At 38.8% G+C, this 20583-nt stretch overlaps 1 protein-coding gene across 2 annotated transcripts in view; it reads right to left on the bottom strand.

Annotated features, from left to right (window-relative positions):
• NTMC2T4 (Calcium-dependent lipid-binding (CaLB domain) family protein) overlaps nucleotides 1-19751 on the bottom strand; it is a 28714-nt gene extending 8963 nt beyond the window's left edge. The window contains exons 1-10 of one of the 2 annotated variants that reach the window (XM_010274327.3): nucleotides 19268-19751; nucleotides 16666-16767; nucleotides 14988-15038; nucleotides 13340-13460; nucleotides 12893-13014; nucleotides 11852-11950; nucleotides 11053-11133; nucleotides 10846-10931; nucleotides 7311-7536; nucleotides 4573-4737 (exon numbers count right to left, since the gene is read on the bottom strand). In XM_010274327.3, the coding sequence (XP_010272629.1) occupies nucleotides 4573-4737; nucleotides 7311-7536; nucleotides 10846-10931; nucleotides 11053-11133; nucleotides 11852-11950; nucleotides 12893-13014; nucleotides 13340-13460; nucleotides 14988-15038; nucleotides 16666-16767; nucleotides 19268-19372 (1158 nt within the window). In that variant the 5' untranslated portion in view covers nucleotides 19373-19751. The remainder of the gene's footprint in view (nucleotides 1-4572; nucleotides 4738-7310; nucleotides 7537-10845; nucleotides 10932-11052; nucleotides 11134-11851; nucleotides 11951-12892; nucleotides 13015-13339; nucleotides 13461-14987; nucleotides 15039-16665; nucleotides 16768-19267) is intronic. The other variant, XM_088890745.1, reaches the window with a different exon arrangement.
• Nucleotides 19752-20583: the final 832 nt, after the last annotated feature.

The following is a 20583-nucleotide window of genomic DNA, read 5'->3' as shown; positions in this document are numbered from 1 at the left end:
CCAGCAACTTGTGAAGGGTCTCGCCTCCACTTATCTCTAATGACCTGCAACTGCGGATCAGACCTGGCTTCTTGCCGTATAGCTTCAAACAAAGGGAAGCTGGGCTGAGAGCAACTCAAATGGGCTAACTCTTCTACTCATGACAAGGCATCAGCTACTCTGTTTGCGGGCCCCGTCTTATATTCTATGAGGTAGTCAAAGCCCATCAGTTTACTAAGCCATTTTTGTTGCTTCGGGGTGCGCACCCTTTGCTCTGCTATGTACTTCAAACTTTGTTGGTCTGTCCTAATAACAAATTGGCGTCCCAATAGGTATGCACGCCACTTTTGCACTGCCATTACCACAGCCATCATTTCTTTGACATAAGTGGACTGATTTTGGTGAGCTGCTGAGAGAGCCTTGCTGAAATAAGCAATGGGCTGCCCTTCTGCATCAAGACGGCCCCTACTACACCTAACGCATCACATTCTATTTCAAAGGGCTGAGAGAAGTCTGGAAGAGTGAGGACTAGAGGGCTAGAAACTGCTGTCTTCAAATCTTCAAAAGCCCGTTGGGCTTTATCAGTCCAACTGAAGGAATCCTTCTTTAATAGACGCATTAGAGGGGCGGCCATAAGCCCATACCCCTTAATGAAGCGCCTATAATATCCGGTAAGCCCAAGAAAGCCCCGCAGAGCCTTTACAGTAGTGGGCTTGGGCCACTTTTGGATGGCGTCTACCTTTTCTGGGTCTGCCATGAACCGACCTGCTGCAACCACATGGCCTAAGTATTGAATTTGTCCTTGTCCAAAGGAACACTTTGTCATTTTGGCATGTAACTAGTGCCCCCTTAGAGTTGTGAGGGTGAGTTTCAGATGTTCCATATGTGTGTCCCAATCCCTACTGTACACCAGAATATCATCAAAAAACACCAAAATAAATCGCCTTAGGAATGGCCTGAAGATGTCATTCATGAGAACCTGAAAGGTGGAGGGGGCGTTGGTGAGTCCAAAAGGCATAACCAAAAACTCATAATGGCCATCGTGGGTCCTAAAGGCCGTCTTGTGGATGTCAGCCTGGTGGACCCAAATCTAATGATACCCGGACCGCATGTCTAATTTGGAGAACACTCATGCCTCTCCTAACTCATCCAATAGTTCATCAATGAGGGGTATAGGAAACTTGTCCTTCACGGTAATCTGATTCAAGGCCCGGTAATCTACGCAAAAGTGCCAACTACCATCTTTCTTCTTCACTAAGAGTATAGGAGATCAAAAAGGGCTGGTGCTAGTCTGTATATGCCCTTTTTCCAATAGTTCTCTCACCACCTACTCAATTTCTAGCTTCTGAAAGTAAGGGTATCTATATGGCCTCACATTGGCCGGTTTAGAACCAAGTAAGAGAGGTATCTGATGATCATGAGCCCGGGGTGGAGGCAATTGGTTTGGCTCCTTGAATACATCGCCAAACTGATCGAGTATCGATCGTAAGGCCTCGTGTTGGGCTTCTATGGGGTGAACACAGCCCTGGTTGTCTAGAATTGGGACTGTGGGCCGAATGCCTAAGTGCATAAATATGGGTTGGCCAGCATCCTTGGAGGCCCGTATCATGGAGGCTAAAGTGTCACCTTGTGGACTAGGGGGCTGCATCACTTGTAAATGACAAGTCTGGCCATCCTGGTGAAAATCCATTGTCATTTTGGCCCAATCACATAGAGCAAGGCCCAGGCCACGCAACCAATGAATCCTCAAAATAATATCAGCCCCCGAGAAATCCAATGGGTGGAGATCCACCACAAAATTATGGCCCTGTATGAGGATTTTTTCCTTCTTACATACACCATTACACGACATCTGACTCCCATTAGCCACATGGATTGAAAAGATAGGAGTGGGTTGTATGGTCATACCTAGCTGCTTAGCCAAATGGCAAGTGATGAAATTCAGGGTAGAGCCACTGTCAATCAAAATCATCACGGTCTGGCCCATCAATCTTCCTTCTACGCGCATGGAATGAAGAAAGTTGAGGCCCATGAGGGCCTGTAAGGAGATCTCGGCCCCGTCAGGTTCTGGTCCGTCTGGAATCAGTTCACAGTCATTTAAGTGCTCTGGGTCTGTCTCTTCCAGTTCTTCCTCTGTCTGTAGGAGAAACACCCGTTGGACCCAGCATTTATGGCCCGGTCCAAACTTATCATCACAGTTATAGCAAAGGCCTTTCTCGCGTCGGGCTTGCATCTCAGCCCATGAGAGACATTTGAAGGGCATAGTGGGTTGGGGAAATATGGGCTTCTGATGATCCCCAACCGGTTTCATGGGCTATTGATCAACCCGTGGAGGAGTCCTCAAATTCGGGTAGGTCGGTTTGCTAGCTCTACGAAGGTTGTCGATTCTTTCTTCTTGCAGGCGAGCCAATCCCACGGCAGCCATGACAGTCGCCGAACGGAGAGCCCTCACCTCCAGACGGATATCCTCTCTGAGACCTCCCACAAAACATCCTACTAAGGCTTTCTCCGGCCAGCCGTGTACCCTGGTCGCCAGCCGCTCGAACTCAAGCTGGTACTCTGCTACCGTTCCAGTCTGCTTCAACCGAGTGATAAGCTCGTCGTAGTCCACAAACGTCGTCGGCCCAAAGCGGATGCACAAAGCTTCAGTGAACTCCGCCCAAGTTACCTGGGGATGATTCTGGCGATACCACTGGAGCCATAGAATCGCGTCTCCTTCTAGATGAATGGAAGCGATGGAGACACGCTGGTGTGCAGGAGTTTCGTGGTATTCGAAATACCTTTCTGCTCGAAAGATCCAAGGAATGGGATCTCCACCGGAATAGTTGGGAAAGTTTATCTTAATGACTTTTCCGGTGGGGTAATACCCTGTTCTTTGGCTACTAGAAGCATAGGCTTCCGCTCCTGCTGGGTGATTGGTCTCGTCGGACTGTTGCTGAGAGGCGAAACTGGAGACGACCACTTTGAGTTCCTTGAGTTCGTTCAACACCTGGTGGAATCCAACCTCAAGCTGGTCAACCCTATCATCCACGGTAGTGGAACATGTCTGTGGCATTGTGAAGCCTGTGATTTGGATAGCCTGGCTCTGATACCAATCTAATGAGTTACCGCTCACCTCGGAAGCCCCTTCGAGGGTGGCTTAACCTCCTGAAACAGAAGATGGGGGGGGGGGAGAGAGAGGGGAAAGGTAGGAAGAAAATGACTCAGAGAGAGATGAAAGGGATATTCATTCATGCAACTTATTACATGATCAGGGCCTTATATTGTTGGCCTACATGTATGCAATCATGGAGAGAATATCTTCTGGTGGCAGTGTAACTAACTCTAGGAGGCTCTGCCACATGTCACGCTAGCCCCTCTGTCTTTTAGTGAAATGTTGTTCGGTGGTGGCCTGCTCCACTCCTACGGTTGGGTTCGGAGGGAGTGTTTGGGTCCCAACAGTTTCCTTCCATCTAGCTTACAAAAGAGCCCCAGAAAGGTTTTTGTTCCTGCAGAGTCTTCAGCTCCTATTTTGGGAAGGGGGAGGTGAGTTGACTCAGCGGGTTGGGGAGGAGACTTGGTCATCTTCTCCACTTTGACTGAGAGGTAGAACTAGACTCCGCGCTCTAACAGAGGAATGGAGCGGGGAATCGCATGAACTCCCCGGCTTCTAACCTCTATACGCGCAAAACTCAAGGCTGGAAGCTCTTTAGTTTTCCTGTCGATTTCCTCTAAGCTGCCACACAAGCTTCCGATTAGGATGAAGTGCTCCTTAGTCCAGAGGTGGTAGGGCAGCCCGTGGATTTTTAAACAGCCGTTAAAGACTAAGGAGTCTGGAGAGGCGTTGCTCATAGGAACCTACCATTCCAGAGCTATCGGTTTTCCATACAACTGAAGATTCTTTAGGCTAATCCACTTTAGTACTAGCTCCTCAGATGGAGCAAAGCCCACCGCTCTATTAGCATCGATGGGGTGGATATTTACTAGCTCATGAGAGTGAAGATTGGCTGAGAGACCTAGCGTCACTTCCCTCCAAGAAAGAGCTTCATGCTTGGTGCAAACGAAGGCTTGCTTCCACAAACCGAAGGGCTTATCTTGGTGAATCACTGAAATGAAAGCAAACCCTCCTGGCTTATCTTGGTGAATCTAAAAACCTTCATTAATAGAGTTCCACCTAGAATCATATTCCATTTAGACCAACGAACTTCTGTTAGCCATCTATGAATTCCCAACATCATTGACAACCATTGATTTTTTTTTTTTAAATATGATCCCACTAAACAGCTCCTCCTAACAACAAACTGTAGACCCAAATGCTACATTTCATAGAAATAGATGGAAAACTACCATGGATTAGCAAAATCTTAAACTTCTTCCAACATGTCAGCTGCATTAGATTCATCCTCTTTAAAAATCAAAGTTTGCATATTTTGTGGCATAAACAAAATTGAGAAGTATATGCAAAAAAAGAAACCAATAAAATCAAAGAACAAAAAAAGACAAATATAAAGATTTTCAGCTCTAGATATTTAAATTTTGGCCAAGAGCAAGACAAGGAATAATTGTTAATTACAAGATGAAAGTAGATTTGATAACCAAACCAGAAATTCATACCTTAACTGTGAGAGATCCCCTGTCCTTCTTATCTATAATTTTCATCATATCAAGTGACGGTAGCAGTCTCAAATCAAGCTCTTTTGGAATATCAGGTTCCAAGCCATGCAAAGGTAATTTTACTATGCCCAATCTCTTGTCTTGTGTAACATCCTTATCAAAAACCTGTGGCACAATTTACATATATTGTTTTACTAATTCATCTCCAACTTTTCCATATCAACAGGGAAAATAGAGAAAAAAACTTCACTTGAAACTGTTAAAACAAGAAAATGGGTAAAACATATTGCCTTCTTGATTGAGCAGTGATTGATGAATGATGTTAACTAGAACACTGAATACTTGAAAATACAGACTTTTAGGGAGCATGTTTTCCAGTTGAGTCATTTAGTGGAATCTAAATGATGCAGAAAACTTCAACATGGCTTTTGATTCAGGCTGAAAAGGAGTCCCCAAATTCCTCTCATCCTAGATTAATGAGAAAAACTTCAACCTAAACCCTTCCATGTGTTTTAGATAAGTTCTCTTCAATGAGCAACTTTCAAATTAAAAACTAAATAAATTCCAACTATTAATGTAATATAATTCCAATAGATTGGATTAGGGATAATGTAGATTGCAGGGTTCGACATATGGCCAATCAGAAGGTTCTCCTATCTGATAAACAATCTAGATTGGCCACAATAGGCTCCGCATCTGTCTTGTTGGATCACTTAGGAATTTTCTTAAATGACATAGGAATCTTGTGTATGGTTTAGTTGGGAGCCCAAAGAGGAGGCCTACATCAAGCACTTGCCATGTGTCAAAAATAAGCCGTTCTTTTGGGGTAAATTTTATAGTAAAAGCAAGTAGACCTTAAGAACTTGGAGATAGAAGGGGAGTCAAAAAATAGTGACATTATGGACCAATTCAAGCGGTGATGCTCCTTGGATTCATAGACACCTCCTAAGGAAGATAGTAAGCCTAGGAAGGGAACTCAATGACTCGTTCACATGGATCAGGAGAACTGCAAATGGGATGGCTGATTCATTAGCCAAACAGGGAGTTCATAGGCAGCAGCTTTTCTGGGGCTCTGGGCTCTATTGTGACACTTTTGTGGTGCAATGTCCTCTTTCTACTTGCTGTAATTCTGTAACTGATTCTCTTAATTGAATAAAATTTTCCTTTTTTCTGATAAAAAAAAATTAATGGCCAACATTTGTTGGTGGTTCCCCCAATACAAAGGTGGGGTACAGACTGATCTGCACAGAAGGTTAATAAGGTGAATCCAGAGAGTCCCCTCCATGATGTACAGTTCGGATCTGCCGGATCATCCCACCACATGGAAGAACTAAGTGAGATTGTAGGGAAGCTCCAACCACCAATACAAGGTGGGGTACAGGATGATATGCACAGAAGGTTGAATAGTGGTAAATACAGAGAGTTCCCTCCTTGATGTCCAGTTTGGATCTGACACATCATTCCTCCACATGGAAGAACTAAGTGAGATTGTAAGGAAATCCAGAGAGTCCCCTCCACGATGTTCAGTTAGGATCTGCCACATCATTCCTCCACATGAAAGAACTAAGTGAGATTGTAGGGAAGCTCCCTATGTTACCTGATTAGGAAACATTTTATAGTGAGTTTTGTTTGGCGAACTTCCCTTAAAAATATACCCAATATTGGAATAGAGTTGACAGAACGCAGGATTAAAACCTGGCTGACCCAGAAGGTTCCCTATCTGATGAATAATTTGGATTAGCTGAAAGATTCCTTAACAAAGTATCCCTTTTTTCAACTTTCTGGCCTTTGGCTAATTTAGTAAGAAAGAAATTCAGTCTTTCAGAGAGAAGTTACTTCTCAGAAGGCCATGTTGGGAACAGTGATAGGAGAAGTTCACTCAAGGCTAACTATCAGAAAAGAACTCAGGGATGTCCCTCAGAACCTTTTTTTTCTGTATAGACAACGTGTACTACAGTTTGCTGTCTTTTTTTTGCAGTTGGCTATCCATTGGGCTAAAACTCTGGATTTTATTATGTTTTCCTTTGATGATATTTGGAGGAATTGAGGAGTTGTAGCTAGGAGCTTAGAAATAAAGGTAAAGCCAGCTATAGCTTGGGTACCTCCTGAAGAAGGTTTAATCAAGCTCAAGTTTGATGATAGCAACTGGGGGAATCCAGGACCCTCAGGAATTGGAGGTGTTTTAAGAAATGCTGATGGCAGTTGCCATATGGTTGCTTTATTTTCAGGTCCTATTGGTACGGGGGTCTCTATTCAAGCTGAGTTTCAAGCTGTTCTGCAGGGGACACCACTTTCTAGAGAGTTGAACATTGATAGACTGCTAATTAAAGAGGACTCGAAGCTGATAATTGGGTGCCTAAGGAATCCGGACACTGTTGTTTGGGCCTACAAGGAAGCTATGAAAAGATTCAAATGGTTGACTTCTAATATGACAGTAAGAATTCAGTGGGAAAGGAGGTCAGATAATCGGATAGCTGACTGATTAGCTAAGCAAGGGGTGCATAGGGATCATCTTTTCTAGGCTCAATTTAATATGGTGCTATTTGTATAATATGCTTATGCTGATTTATTAATAATATCTTTTCTGTTACTTATCAAAAATGAACATAACTTTCTTTTCTAAGACATGATAATAAACAAACTCAAAAAGATATATGCTATGTTATAGAATCCATTCAAAAATTGTTCAGGATAAGGAAGCAGAAGATCCAAAAGCAGGAGTAAGGCAAGATTAAAACCTCAAGGACAAGTGCTTGTGTTTCCTTATCTTCAGCAATCAGCTCAAATGTTTCATTCCATACAGGATTCAGATTATTGTCGATAACCTTTGTTTTAACCTTGAATAAAGGTCGAATGTACAAAACCACATAAGGATCAGATTTACCAATCATTTCCATATTCTTTAATTCATTTGCTTTTACTACAGTCACTGTAAGCTTCCCCTGCGGTTTAAGTTCCAAATCACTGCATAATGAAAGGAGGAAAATTAGAAAAGAAAATTTACCCTTCATTAAATGAGGTAAATCAAAAGATTCAGGATGGATCAATTTCAATGCACAGTATCTGCACATGAACAAAGATTGCTCACAAGTAGGAGAATAAACAATGACAATTTCATTTAAATAAAAAAAATGATGCTATCATAATAGTGAACGAAAAGTAGGAAAAAATTTGCCATTCTACTATAAAAATATAATACTATCTCACTATAATAGGGTCCTTATAATGCAGGTACTAGTACCAGTATTACATGGACATCCCATCTTTGGAGAAGACTTGCAAGTCATCATGTGCCCACAAGTTGTACATATGTCCAACTCTGTTACTGAAGGAATCAGACAAGTTTACTAAAACACTGACCATGTCAACTTGTCAAAATTACGAATCTTCACTTTAAAGTCTTTTATTTTAGGGTGTGACAGTCCAATGTGCTTTTCTCAGTTGTTTGCTGTTAATTGGATAGGTTAAATTATAAGAAGTTTTTTTTTTATATCTCATCAATGTTGTGTGTGAATGTTATGGTAAAGAACTTGCCACAACCAACTCTCTGATTTTAATTAGCTTCTTGGTTTCAACAGAGGATCCATCTAAATTAAAGTCACAATCTATGACATCCATAAATTTTAGGAACAACCTGAGTGTTTAAGACAAAATGAAAGTATGAAAACCTTCTTCATTAACATGCGGATGTTTCTCAACTGCACATAATCCTGAACATAGACCTTCAGACAGATAGCAGAGTTCTCTTGTATGGCAGTCAGTAGAGCTGATGAGGAGATAACCATGCTCACTGCATGTGATCCACAGTGATTACGCTGGTGGAGTCATCTTTCATGGCATAACTGACAAGAATTGAGGGAAAGATCCAATTCCCTTACCATTGCATAGGCTCTATGCTGACAACACTCAAAGTTGTGGGCTTGCAGCTGTCTTTATTGGGTTTTCAGTCACTGATTATTTTAAGCTCTCTCAGTTACCAAATTGTCAAGATGATGAACCAGAAACGTCCTTGGAGGCAACAAACCAGAAACCCGACTTACCACCATGCCTGTTGCCTGAGCTTCCCCCAAGACGAATGAACAAGAAAGTTGACTTGCCTCTTTCTCACTTTTAAGAATATGACATGATATTTTGTCTTACCTGTTATCTCTACTTTAATAATGAATAAAACAATATTAAGTTGCATATGGTATTCCTACCCAAAAAATGGAAATTCTAATATCTCATTACTTGTTAATTATCAATTATGACAATTAGTTTATTGGGCAGTTAAGAAATAGCATTCCAAAAAATGAGTGTGGCACAAATGCAAATGCTTGGATGGAGAGTGGTAAAACCAGAAATGACAGGTTTAGAAACAGTCATACGAAAGAACCTAAGAGTAGCTCCAATGGGTGATAAATGAAAGTAGATGGAGATGGTTTGGTCACATGTATAGAAGACCAGCTACAGCACCTACTAGAAAAAGTGATCCATTACAAATTGAAGGAAGTAGAAGAGCCAGGGGCAGGCCAAAAAGGACTGAACAGAACAGAATGGCGAAACAGGATTCATGTAGCCAACCCCATATAGTTGGGACAAGGCATGATAATGTTGATGATTTTCTTAATATAGAAATTATGACATTTAGTTGCATACAGATTACAGAATGCTCTTAATGTCCCATGTAAATCTCATCTGTGAACTGGCCAAAGGGGCGACCATGTGCCATGGATAATAAATAATTCCTAATTTATATGAGAAATCATAATATTTAATGTATACTAAAATCTTGTTTAAATAAGACAAGTCTGCAAGTCCCACTTTCTTGGTTTGGATAGCAGCCTTGGTTAAGTGCCTTACCAAAGACAAGATCACATCTGCACCCCACATGCACATCTGAGCATGCATTGGGAACATCTCCCGTACTTGTTATTGGGAGATGTTCCCAATACACGGTTGGGATGTGCTGTGGGGCACTCTGTGTGGGGTGCCAATGTCAACTAACCAAAGACAAGCTGAGCAAGAGAGGTATTCCTATCACCTCCCCCGACTGCCCCCTTCACAATGCTGATCTGGAAACTGCATACCATCTTTTCTTACACTGCTCAGCTCATTTGGGACCATTTGCTTGGAAGGACACCTGAACTGGGTCTTCTCTACTACCATTCTTGGCTTCTTGAATAGCTGGTACATTGAGGGCCTATCCAGCAATGGTAAGCTAATGTGTTGCGTGCTTCCTGCAGTTGCTTTTTGGACCATCTAGATGGAGAGGAACAGCAAAACTTTTGAAGGCAAAATTCCTCTCAAATTGATTAAATTATACACAATATGTCGGATAAAATCTTCTCTTAGGCAAAAGCTTCAAATCTTATAGTTGAGAGAGAATTGACTGTCATAAAGGGTATGTATGCTCTACAGAGAGAGAGAGGGACCAGACCCAAAAGAAAGTTGTTCTATAGTAGGTGGTATTTCAAGTTTTTATATTTTTTTATTTTCATTTCAACTCAATTAAACAAATGAATTCATTTCCATATTAAGAATGTATTTCCAATTACAGAAAGTTTGTTTACATTTGTCAACTTTAAATAAATGAAATCATTGCATCAGCCCTACTAAGAAACACTTTCTCTAATAACTTACTATCCAACATTTGCCTTTTATTTGTTTTTTTTTTATCAGAAAGAAAATTGGATTATATTAAACTGACAATCTGGATATTACAAGGACATGGTGTATCCACCCATAAGGATTCATTCCAATCCCATTTCAGGAATAAGATTTACAATAGTGCCCAAAACATCTGTTGCCTATATACCTCTTGCTTTGCAAGAGTGTCAACCATCCCATTTGCTGTCCTTCTGACCCACTTGAAGGTTATGTTCAGCTCCTGTGCGATGCTCTCTCTTTCCCTAAATTCATGCCTTTTATTTGTTTTCACTGAACAAAAAGACCAGGCAAGACCTGAAGGACTTGGTCAGCTACCAAAAGAACTGAGGATCCTAAACTAATTAATTGCTAGATTTCTTTCTTGATGAAATAAAAGATTGGAGTGATAATCTTCCACATAATCACCACATTATAAATTAAGAATAATTAATATTCCGATCATGTGACTACAATTTCTCAATACTATGAAAGTTATAAAACTTTGCAAGGAATGATGCGTGTAAATCCCAATCAAGTTTGACAAAATAAAATGTATTAGTCATACTGTCATACCCCAACCACAAACTCTCACGAAAATAGAGAACAAGACAAGGGGGGAAAGAAACCACTAAAATTCATAATTACCTTGTATCTACAGGTATCCCACCAATTGGAACAACAATCCGATGGGGCCATTGAAGCATGTCACTGATAATCGAATTCACAGTATCCTACCAAATGACATATGAACAAGCAGCATTCCATAAACACTATCATTATGGGTCTAAATAAAGAACTGAAATATATTTGGAAAGAGCAGAATACAGATTTTGGCATTATAACAGCACTTACATCTATCATATCAGAAAGTCCAGGTATTGCTGTTAAGCTTCCTCCAACAGCTTTCAATGTATAATCTATTCTAGGCTTTGGCTGGTTGGAAATATGCAATTATTAGTTTAGTAGTCATGTTCTCAAGACAGTGCAATTGATATAATAGTCAAAGAATAACTTAGTAGCTTCACGATTCAATTAAATAGCATCTTAGCTCCTGTATAAAATATACCATGTAATAGCTGCTCAGCCTTTTAAGAGGAGAATAGAAGTTTTAAAATACTTCAAAATCCTTAAAAACATGAGTTTAAAAGGTTGGTATTGTTGGATACCATAAATATACATGGTCCAAGAGGCCAAGAAAAGAATCTTAAACAACATTCACTTCAAAAGTTTGATTTGAACTAAACAAATATCATACTCAGTTAATGCAGCTTGAGTAAAGACAAAATGCAGTCTTATTTTTATGTCTAGAATGCTGCTTATGTAGTGCGGTTCTACATCCAGTGCTAAAACATTATGTCAGTTAAGCAGAGTGTTTGCAAGGCCAACCTGATTTTATAAACAATATCACCCACCTCAAGGGGTTCAAGAAAGTTGGACCATTATCTGATTTTGTAAATTGACTAATTAATGGTCACACGCATTTATTTGACAAAAAGACCCTTCATGCACTACAGGCAGCAGAATAGCAGATGCTGACACTTTCTACCTGTATTATGCAATTTCAAGTTGAAAATAATTTAAAGCTATGACATGCAAAGGAAGAACTATTCCAATGAGTTTGCAATACATAGAATTTCTTCACTGGGTATACCTCAGAAAGGAGAGCAACAACAACAGCAGAAATGCAAGGGATCTCTTCAGCAAGTTGGAAGATAACACGTGCAACAGTGAAAACCTGAAGGTCCTTCAACTGCAACCAACAGATGAAGCATAATATTTAAGAAAGCAGTATCTTAACATGCATCAACATGTCAATTGTAAAAGATGGGAAATATTAGGTTTCATTACTTATATACCCTGAGATTTGAGGAAACTACTTATATATACCTGTAGTTTCAAAACCTACTTACATATACCTTGTAAGATGGCCCCACATAACATAAATAGGCCATCCGTTAAGAAACATTTAGGTGCCCATTAAATTTTTCTATAATCCCATTTTTACCCCTCTTCTCCCCTTCCTCTCCCGACAGAAGGAACCAGAGTAGCACATCTCCCCATTCTTCTAACTGAAGGAGAGCAAGCCGCTCCTCTCTCTCTCTCTCTCCCCTCCTCTTCTTCTTCGCTTTCACCCAGTGTTTCCTTTCTCCTTTGTCAAAGAGAGAGGTAAAATGGATGAGCTGAGAAAAAAATGGGAGGAGCAATAACTTTTGATTAATTTTTACAATGGGCACACCTAAACTAAGAGAGGATTTTGTAAAAAAATGAAAGGGGCACACCATTTCAGACAGTGCAGGGAGACCCAATTCCTTTCGAGGCAAGTATCTGTTCACTGACCTTAGCAGTGGCACCAATAACAAAAGGGATTGGGATTAAAGCCACCATTTCAGGGACGAGTTCTCTCTGTTCAGTGACCTTAGCAGCGGTGGCAGAGCAGGGAGGAAGGGAAGAAGAAAAGAGAGAATCGGAAAGAAGGATGGTGCTGTTCTCTGTTAGGGTTAATGTTTGAAAAGTCAACAAGGTATATATAAGTAGTTTCCTCAAACCTCAGGGTATATATAAGTAATTATCCCTTAACATTATCCAGTACATAAGCAGCCTCATAACCACTATTAATGAAATTTTCATTCTGGGAAAAGCTTTAGATATTTCATCAAGTATGTAAATTATTCATAAATATTTCTTGACTAACCTGAATAGGAAGTGATGCAACAAGTGCTGCTTCAACAGCAAGTATGATGCTTGGATCACCGCCCCATCGAAAGTCGATATCCATTGTGATCTGACCTTCCTTAAGGCTCTGAACACGAATGCCTGCATCAATTAAATCATTATGTAGTGCAAATATACATTAGAAGTGTTCAACATAAAAGAGAAATACTCAGAAGCAGCATATAACTTGCATATGATACATCAGGTGTATCATATCGTTCTGGCAAGTCACCAATATGCTTTTCTAAGGCTTTTCCGAAAAACCATGCTTTTAAATGTTAAATAACATTTAAACCAGCCCCCTATGAAAATATGAAAGTAAAAAAATAAAAAATAGTCCAGACAAGCAAGCATGCCTATGTAAAATATTCTTCCTTCAATCTTATAAATGCAGATACTGTGGAGGGAAAACATTATAAACTCAGACCTTCAATCTTAGGTGCCACATTTCCAAGAGAGAGTTTGCTGAACTTCAGCGAAGTAATCCCTGGAGGTCGATATTCTTCCAATAGTGGTTCAACAGATTCTCTTATGACCATCGTTGCTGCCTGGCAACAAGCACAGGTTAACAATTTTAAGTAAAAAATTAAAATAGGAAACCAGTGGACAGACTCCAAACACAGAAGTGACAAGGCATTGGTAAAACATTCTTCCATGACATTTTCAAATTTCAGATACTGTACATTTCTTAGAAAACAACAGACATCAAGAAAATATTAACAATGAAACTGACTGCAAACACAAAAATGACAAGGTATCAGTAAAATATTCTTCCTTGACATTTTTAAATTAGTTCCTGAATGCAAAAATTAATTCAATGGTCATCTCATAGAAAATGACAAACATCAAGAAAATATGAACAATGAAACTGAAAAAATTCTTGACAAGTTGGTACAATACAATCATATCGTGCAAGAAGCAAGCAAGAGTTAACAGTCACTGCCACTGCTAATTGGTTACCACATTCTGCCAATGGACTGTTGACAATTTGGCAAAAGAGGGGCATTAAGAAATGAGATAAACACTCCCCTCCATGACTTTATTGTCATCAAACTGTACTGTTATCTCACATAATTAATTAATACAATAAATTTCTTGCTGATAAAAAAATGAGATAAACAGTCTATCAAAAAGAAATGAGATGAACAGATTCCCACCCACCCCCCAATGAATTTAGAAAAGGCAGGCAACCAACGCTAGCCACCTTGCAGGAAAAATAGAAGTACTCTTTGTACTTTTCAATTTTCATATTAATAAAATTCAGAATCACTACTCATAAAAAATGTGCAATCAGTCAGTTCTATTTTTGTAAAAATAGAAATAGCAGTATTAGTTTTATCCAAAACAAATTATTGCCGTGGAGACAAAAAATAAATCCTATCAAAGAAGAAGAAAATGATCACCTTAACACTAATTTCGTGGGGAACCGGTACAAAGAAGAGTTAACAGTCAGTGCCACCTATGATAAACCAGTACTGGATCAAAGTCACACTGGTTCACCATGACACCTCTTCATCACAACTCACTCAATACCAGAAGTGGGGTTAACCCAGCCAATGGCTATCTCCACGCCACCAACTTGGATTAAAAGAAAAGGTGACCCCAATAGTGTGTGCAAAGTGCACTTCATGAGCCATTACCCATGTACACATGGATAAACATGTGCATGCATGCTCCTCGAACACCCAAGAAAGCAAAGGAATGAGGTAGGTTCGTGGGATCAAATATACCCAAGAAGGGTCTTATAAATTTTTAATGTGCATAAAAAAATCTTTAACATCAAAGAAAGTGGAGTATTTTTCAAATATGACCAAATTGAAAACATATCCAACAAACAATCAGGTACAACAAGTAACTTGCATCCCTGAACTATCCCAAGTGTAGATACCCAATGAAACATAAGCAAAGCCAGCATCCAAATGAGTATTTGTGTAATTCCTGAATTTTAGAAGGGAAAGGACAATATATGCAATACAGTCCAAAAGAAAACATAACGTCAAAATAGAAGGTTAGAAGTCATATAACCATATATAATGGAATAATGGATATACAGAATAGCATGCAAATAAGCTTACATCAGCAATAAAAGGCCACATTTTGCTCAGTTGCTTATTCAACCATTTGACCTGAAAGAGACAGCATAAGAAAATATTACATACATAAAATGGAAAAAGGAAAAGAAATGAAGGGAAAAAACCTGATAACCATTAAGCTCAAAATTTGGCAAAGAATTAATACTTTCCTACATCACAGCACAACATAGTAAACCATATAGTTTACAAATTAATTGAATTTGTAACTAAAGGTTTAAACTTGGTCAAATACAGAAAATGCAGAAAATCATGGCTCACTCAAAAGTAAAATATTGTTGGTTGTTCTCATCTTGTAAAAGTAAAACTGCAAAAAAATTCAACCGATGTTTCAGAAAATTTGAAGTTCCTGGTCAATGTTTTTTACAATCCAAAAATAACTTTAAATTTTTCTGAAACTTGATTCAAATAAAAGAAAGTAATGCATCCTTATTGATTAAGCAACTGCCACCAAAACAACTAAGCCCTATTTACCACTTATTTGGCCATTGCATCAGCCAAACTATTTGCTAACTTTTCCCCCCATGAGAATGTAGTTCCCACTTCCCTAGCCAAGTGTCTTACCTTCCTCATGATTATGTCAGTATTGACACTGAAAGTGGGTATTTCCAACAAAGATGATGGAAAAGAAGATGCTTGTAAGTTCTAATCATGAATGTAACTGAGATTTTTAAGTTTTGGTTTCAAAATAGGTACTGATCTTGCCTCAAAGTAAATTTGCCTAGAATTTGGGAGTTCAATAGAAATGTATTAACCATCTCTTTTTCCTTTATGATCCCATGCATTACCTTGCTTTCCCATTTGTTCTCTACCTTATTTCCAATAAGAAATAGTTATTGGCTGGTAATCATATATTCATATACAAGCCCTGCCAAGACCCTATTGATCTAGGTCTAAAATGACATGATAGAATGAACCTATGTTGGCACCAGTTATTTATCTCATCAAAGCAACTACAACAATCAAGTTCATAAATAGAATCTAGCCAAGGCTTAAAATTTCACTGTCACTGGAAATGCTAATCATCCAAATATAGGAAACATGTCATAAATGTAGTATGGAAATACTGTAAAAATTATAAACAAGGGAGAAACAATGTGAAATATGCGGAAATATACAATGATATTTTATAAGATGATAATAGAAGCATATGTACACCTTTTAGATTATTATCTTGTTCTACACCATCGAACAAAGCTAAGAAACTAATGTTAATAGACAAAAAATGCACTACAAAGTTGTCCTGCAGAATTTAAGAACCATAATTACATAATATAGTGAGTTCAAGCAAAATTTGAATTCATAATAAGTGTAACTGATTCTAATAGATCAACCAAATAATCCATTACACAAACAAAAACTAAGATTTAACTTCATGTCTAAAAAGAATTTCCAGCTGGCTCAAAGTGGTAATCATGTCCATCTCCATTAGGTGGGTAATAATACTACTACTCCACATATATACAATATTGTTGCCAACTTATGTTACAATACCATTTCATGAACTCCACATGGTCTTGGTAGTTTTCACTGGGAAATATGTCGATTCCAACAATATTTCATGTCAGTAGCCATGGAAATGGAAACATGTCATGGAAATGTCAGGAACTACATTGACAATTTAAACCATGGATCTAGCTTGTAAAATAAAAGAATAACTTACTTGTTCATACACAGGGAAAGATATCCATTCAGGATAATTATCACCACAAATTTTCTTCAAGTCATCTCTGCCAAGGGATCCAAGAAGTTTTATATCAACTGCCTGCATATGATGAGAAATGTAAGCATAGTTATTATAAAACAGTAATCTAAAGGAGGGGATAATCTTCATCTGCATCATTAAAGAAAGGACCACCCAGGGTAAAACTAAAAGTTATAATATTCTCATTAATGGTCCAGCAGCTAGTAAATGTCGGAAACATGCATTAGAATGTAAAAGACTTCTATTGGAAGCTTCCATGACCACTAGTAGCTATTTGGGGTGTTAGAGAATAAGCAAATTAAAATGCACTCCATGATAATTATTCACTCTAGAAGGTCTATATTATGATGGCTTACCGGGATTCTATCTTTGTGTTTAGAGGCATAGCTAACCAAATAAAATAATAAAACATTAGGCCTTCTAAAACTCAGTCTCATCCCAGTATGTAGGGAATTCATTAACCCTACATTCTCCAAACTCCTGCTTCAATAAGCTTAACTTTTGGGAGTTCGGAAAGACGGAAAGGATGTCAACACCATCTGGTATTTGTCTAAGGAGAATTCTGAAATCCCATATTGTTCATGGCTGGAGTAGCAAGAAGATTATGCTCTATGGAAGTACTTCAGTAGAGTTGAAGCTGTGTCCACCTAGGATTCAAGAGATTAGTGGCGGAAGGTAATTCTAGCTTGCTTTTTTGTTCCATTCAATGTTTTCAAAGGCACTGGAAGCATGCACCTGGATGCACATAGTAGAGCATCATATGCTTCTATACTGGAGTCTGGAGGCATACACCTCTATTGTGCTTTATGTAGAAGCCGTATGCCTCATGCTCTTATCAATTAAGCTAGTTTTTTAGAATAAAAATATTATAAATAAAAGTTGGAGAACCATCTTATCGTGTTACCCATTATATACTTTGATTTGCAACTTTGCAAGTGAAATATTGATGGCTAATGATATCTATATAATTATGGATGATGATACTCCATGTGATGATACTTCAATTCTATATTCAAATGCAATGGTTTTATTATTAGAAATTGCAAATATGAAATTTTCTAATTTCTCATAATGTTCCCCATTTTTGGATATTTGCTATATTTTTTATTTATCTTATCTTATTTTTAATTATTTATTAATTAAAAAAAATCCATACTAGGCAGGATTATGCCTCTTGCTTCTGACTTCGCCTCATAGCTTAGGAAAATAGAACACCTCCACATTTTAAAACTTTGGTTCACTCATGGGAGGGCTCCCCACAATGGAGATACACTTTCTTAAAGAGGTTTGGGCTTTTAGCATCCTATTGAACACTTAATCAATATGGATGCCAAGGTTCACCAATTATCTAGCATATTAACTGTTTTGTATGGCAAGATCTTGGTTCCCTTGTAGATATGGTGTGTGGTGCTATGGGTTTGTTCCCATCTCCTTCCTATTTTGGTCTTTGGCTTATGTTTTCTGGTCACTCTCTCTGTTGATGCATACAGACACGGACTAATGGCATGGCCATCCAAGCCATCTACCAGATAAGGGACCCTCCAGATTAACCATCTATTCTATTCCCCATTACATATCATCTAAGCTTTGTCCTATCTATATGGGGTCGGCTACATGAATCCTGTTTTGCCATTCGGTTCTGTCCAGTCTCCACTCTCCAGTGCCACAAAATAACAAATCAGGATCCATGACCGTGAGAGTTCCGCCTACCAACCTCATGCAACCCTCTTTAGCTCCTCCTTTAACCAAGCTTGGGACCAGCAGTGTAAGACAAGCTCACACTAGAAGAGTTTTTTTGAAAGGTTATTCATCAATATTTTTTTTGAAAGGCTATTTTCATGTGAAAGATTGGCCACTGAAAGTATTTAACTTCCCCAAAAAGAGAGCTTTATTCTGACCGCATGGCAAGGGTTTTGGGCTCAAATTTCCACGTCACGAACTGAATGTTCGTGACATACCACAGTAGAGAGCTCCATATGAGCATCACTAAAAAGACTAATTCCGATGTTTCTTCAGTATATGGCTAACAATGGTAACATTGTAAGGCAATGAACAATGAATGAAAATACAATTATATGTTTGGTAATATGAACTGAGAAAATATCGGGTCGCGACAGCCGTCTTCTGGAAAACCATTAAACAAGCTCTTGTCTAACAGGCAAACATAACAGCATGGACTCAGCATTTTGAAATACCACCCCCCCCCCCCCAAGCCCCCAACATGCTCAGTGGTAAACAATCAAGGCTACCATATAGTCAATCTACATATGTTTTGCTCTAAAGCTAAGTGAAAGTGTGAAACTAACTCTGCATATTCAAGCAGAGCGAAAACAGCAAAAGATTCTGAAGCCAAAACGATCCAATTCTTCATTGCCGCGCTTCTCTCAGGCTTATAGGATCATTTCGAATGCAAGCGCTGTGTAAACGAGGTGGAAATTTGTCTAATTGTGCAAACAAATATAACTCAAAACTCCAACCCTGAAGTAAATACAAAGAATGGACCGGAAAAGGAAGAATTACAGAACCAAAGAAGCACCAAGAAAGAGAATCAGTAGCTTACCTTAGCGATACGTTTAGTGCTTCTGTACCTCATCATGTGTCGCCAACCAGCCATCATGGCGATCCCGACGATCGTCCCCATTAGAATTCCAGAAATCAAACCCATCTTCTTCAATTTCCAAAACAAAAAAGAATATCTAGAACTAGAAGGGAGAAAAATCGAATTCCAGTTCCAGAAGACTGAACAGAGTCACAGACAACAACCCCTCAAAGATCAATGCTCCATTCCTTCATAGAGTAAACCAACGGAAGGCGGAGAGCGCCATCTGGGAGTTGGAAAAGAAGAATCAGAAGTGAGAAGCAGGAGCAGGTAACGAAGAGAAGAAGTTTGGGATCAGAGTGAGAGAGAGCGAGAGAGAGAGAGAGAGAAATAAATGGAAAAGCAATCAATCAATTTTCGTGGCGCCCGTCATTTATTTTATTAATTTTGCACCAATTACAGTTTACACATTTCATTCTACTTCTTGCGTTGTATTCCCTCCACCAGCGCTGGAAAATTAAAGAATATTATTATTATTTTATTATAATAATTTCCCCTTGCGTCCGTTTTAAACTGATTTTCACGTTAGTTGAATCCTGACCGTCTGATTCTCAGCTACGGTTGGAAAAGCAAAGAGACAGAACGTAAAACAGAAAAAGGGCTTTTCTTCTTTTCTTCTTTTCTTCTTTCCTTCTTTCCTTCTTTTCTTCTTTTCTTCTTTCCTTCTTTTCTTCTTTTCTTCTTCACTCGGTCGTCTCGTCTCTGTCTTTGTCTCTCTTGTGTGTTAATCACTTAATTGTTGTCTGTTTTGACTTCTAACTAGCCCTGTTTATCAACAAAAAACGGCTACACAAAAAGATTCCAATCTAGCGGTGGTAAAAAGTAATTTGTGGCAAGGGAGGTACGGTACCGACTACGGACTACCGAAGTAGACTGTTGGTTAAAGGCAGATTTTTTTCTTCAGTATCTATTACCATAAATAATGCCTGATACTTGCCTTATCTTCACGTCAATACGAATATACGATCTACCAATTTATTATTTTCTTTCCACTTTCTACTTCTCTCACTTGGTAGTGCACGTGACACTCAACTATCATTCTATCAATTAGTATCAAATGTTTTGTTTTGTTTTGTTTGCCGACACAAAATAAGAAATAAAACTACATGAATAAAGCGGATAATGAATAATTGAATACAATATGGACTTTTTTTTGTAATAAAAAATTTAAAAACGGATTGGGACATGAAGAGATTGGATCAGGGTACCTTCAGGGTAACCCCTTTTTTTTAGGTATTGAATGGAATTATGGAAACTGAATATCAGCTGACCCAAAG

This window comes from Nelumbo nucifera, chromosome 6, assembly GCF_055504915.1.
Source record: "Nelumbo nucifera cultivar China Antique chromosome 6, China Antique-T2T, whole genome shotgun sequence".
NCBI lineage: Eukaryota > Viridiplantae > Streptophyta > Magnoliopsida > Proteales > Nelumbonaceae > Nelumbo > Nelumbo nucifera.
This window is presented reverse-complemented; position numbering and strand designations above follow the sequence as displayed.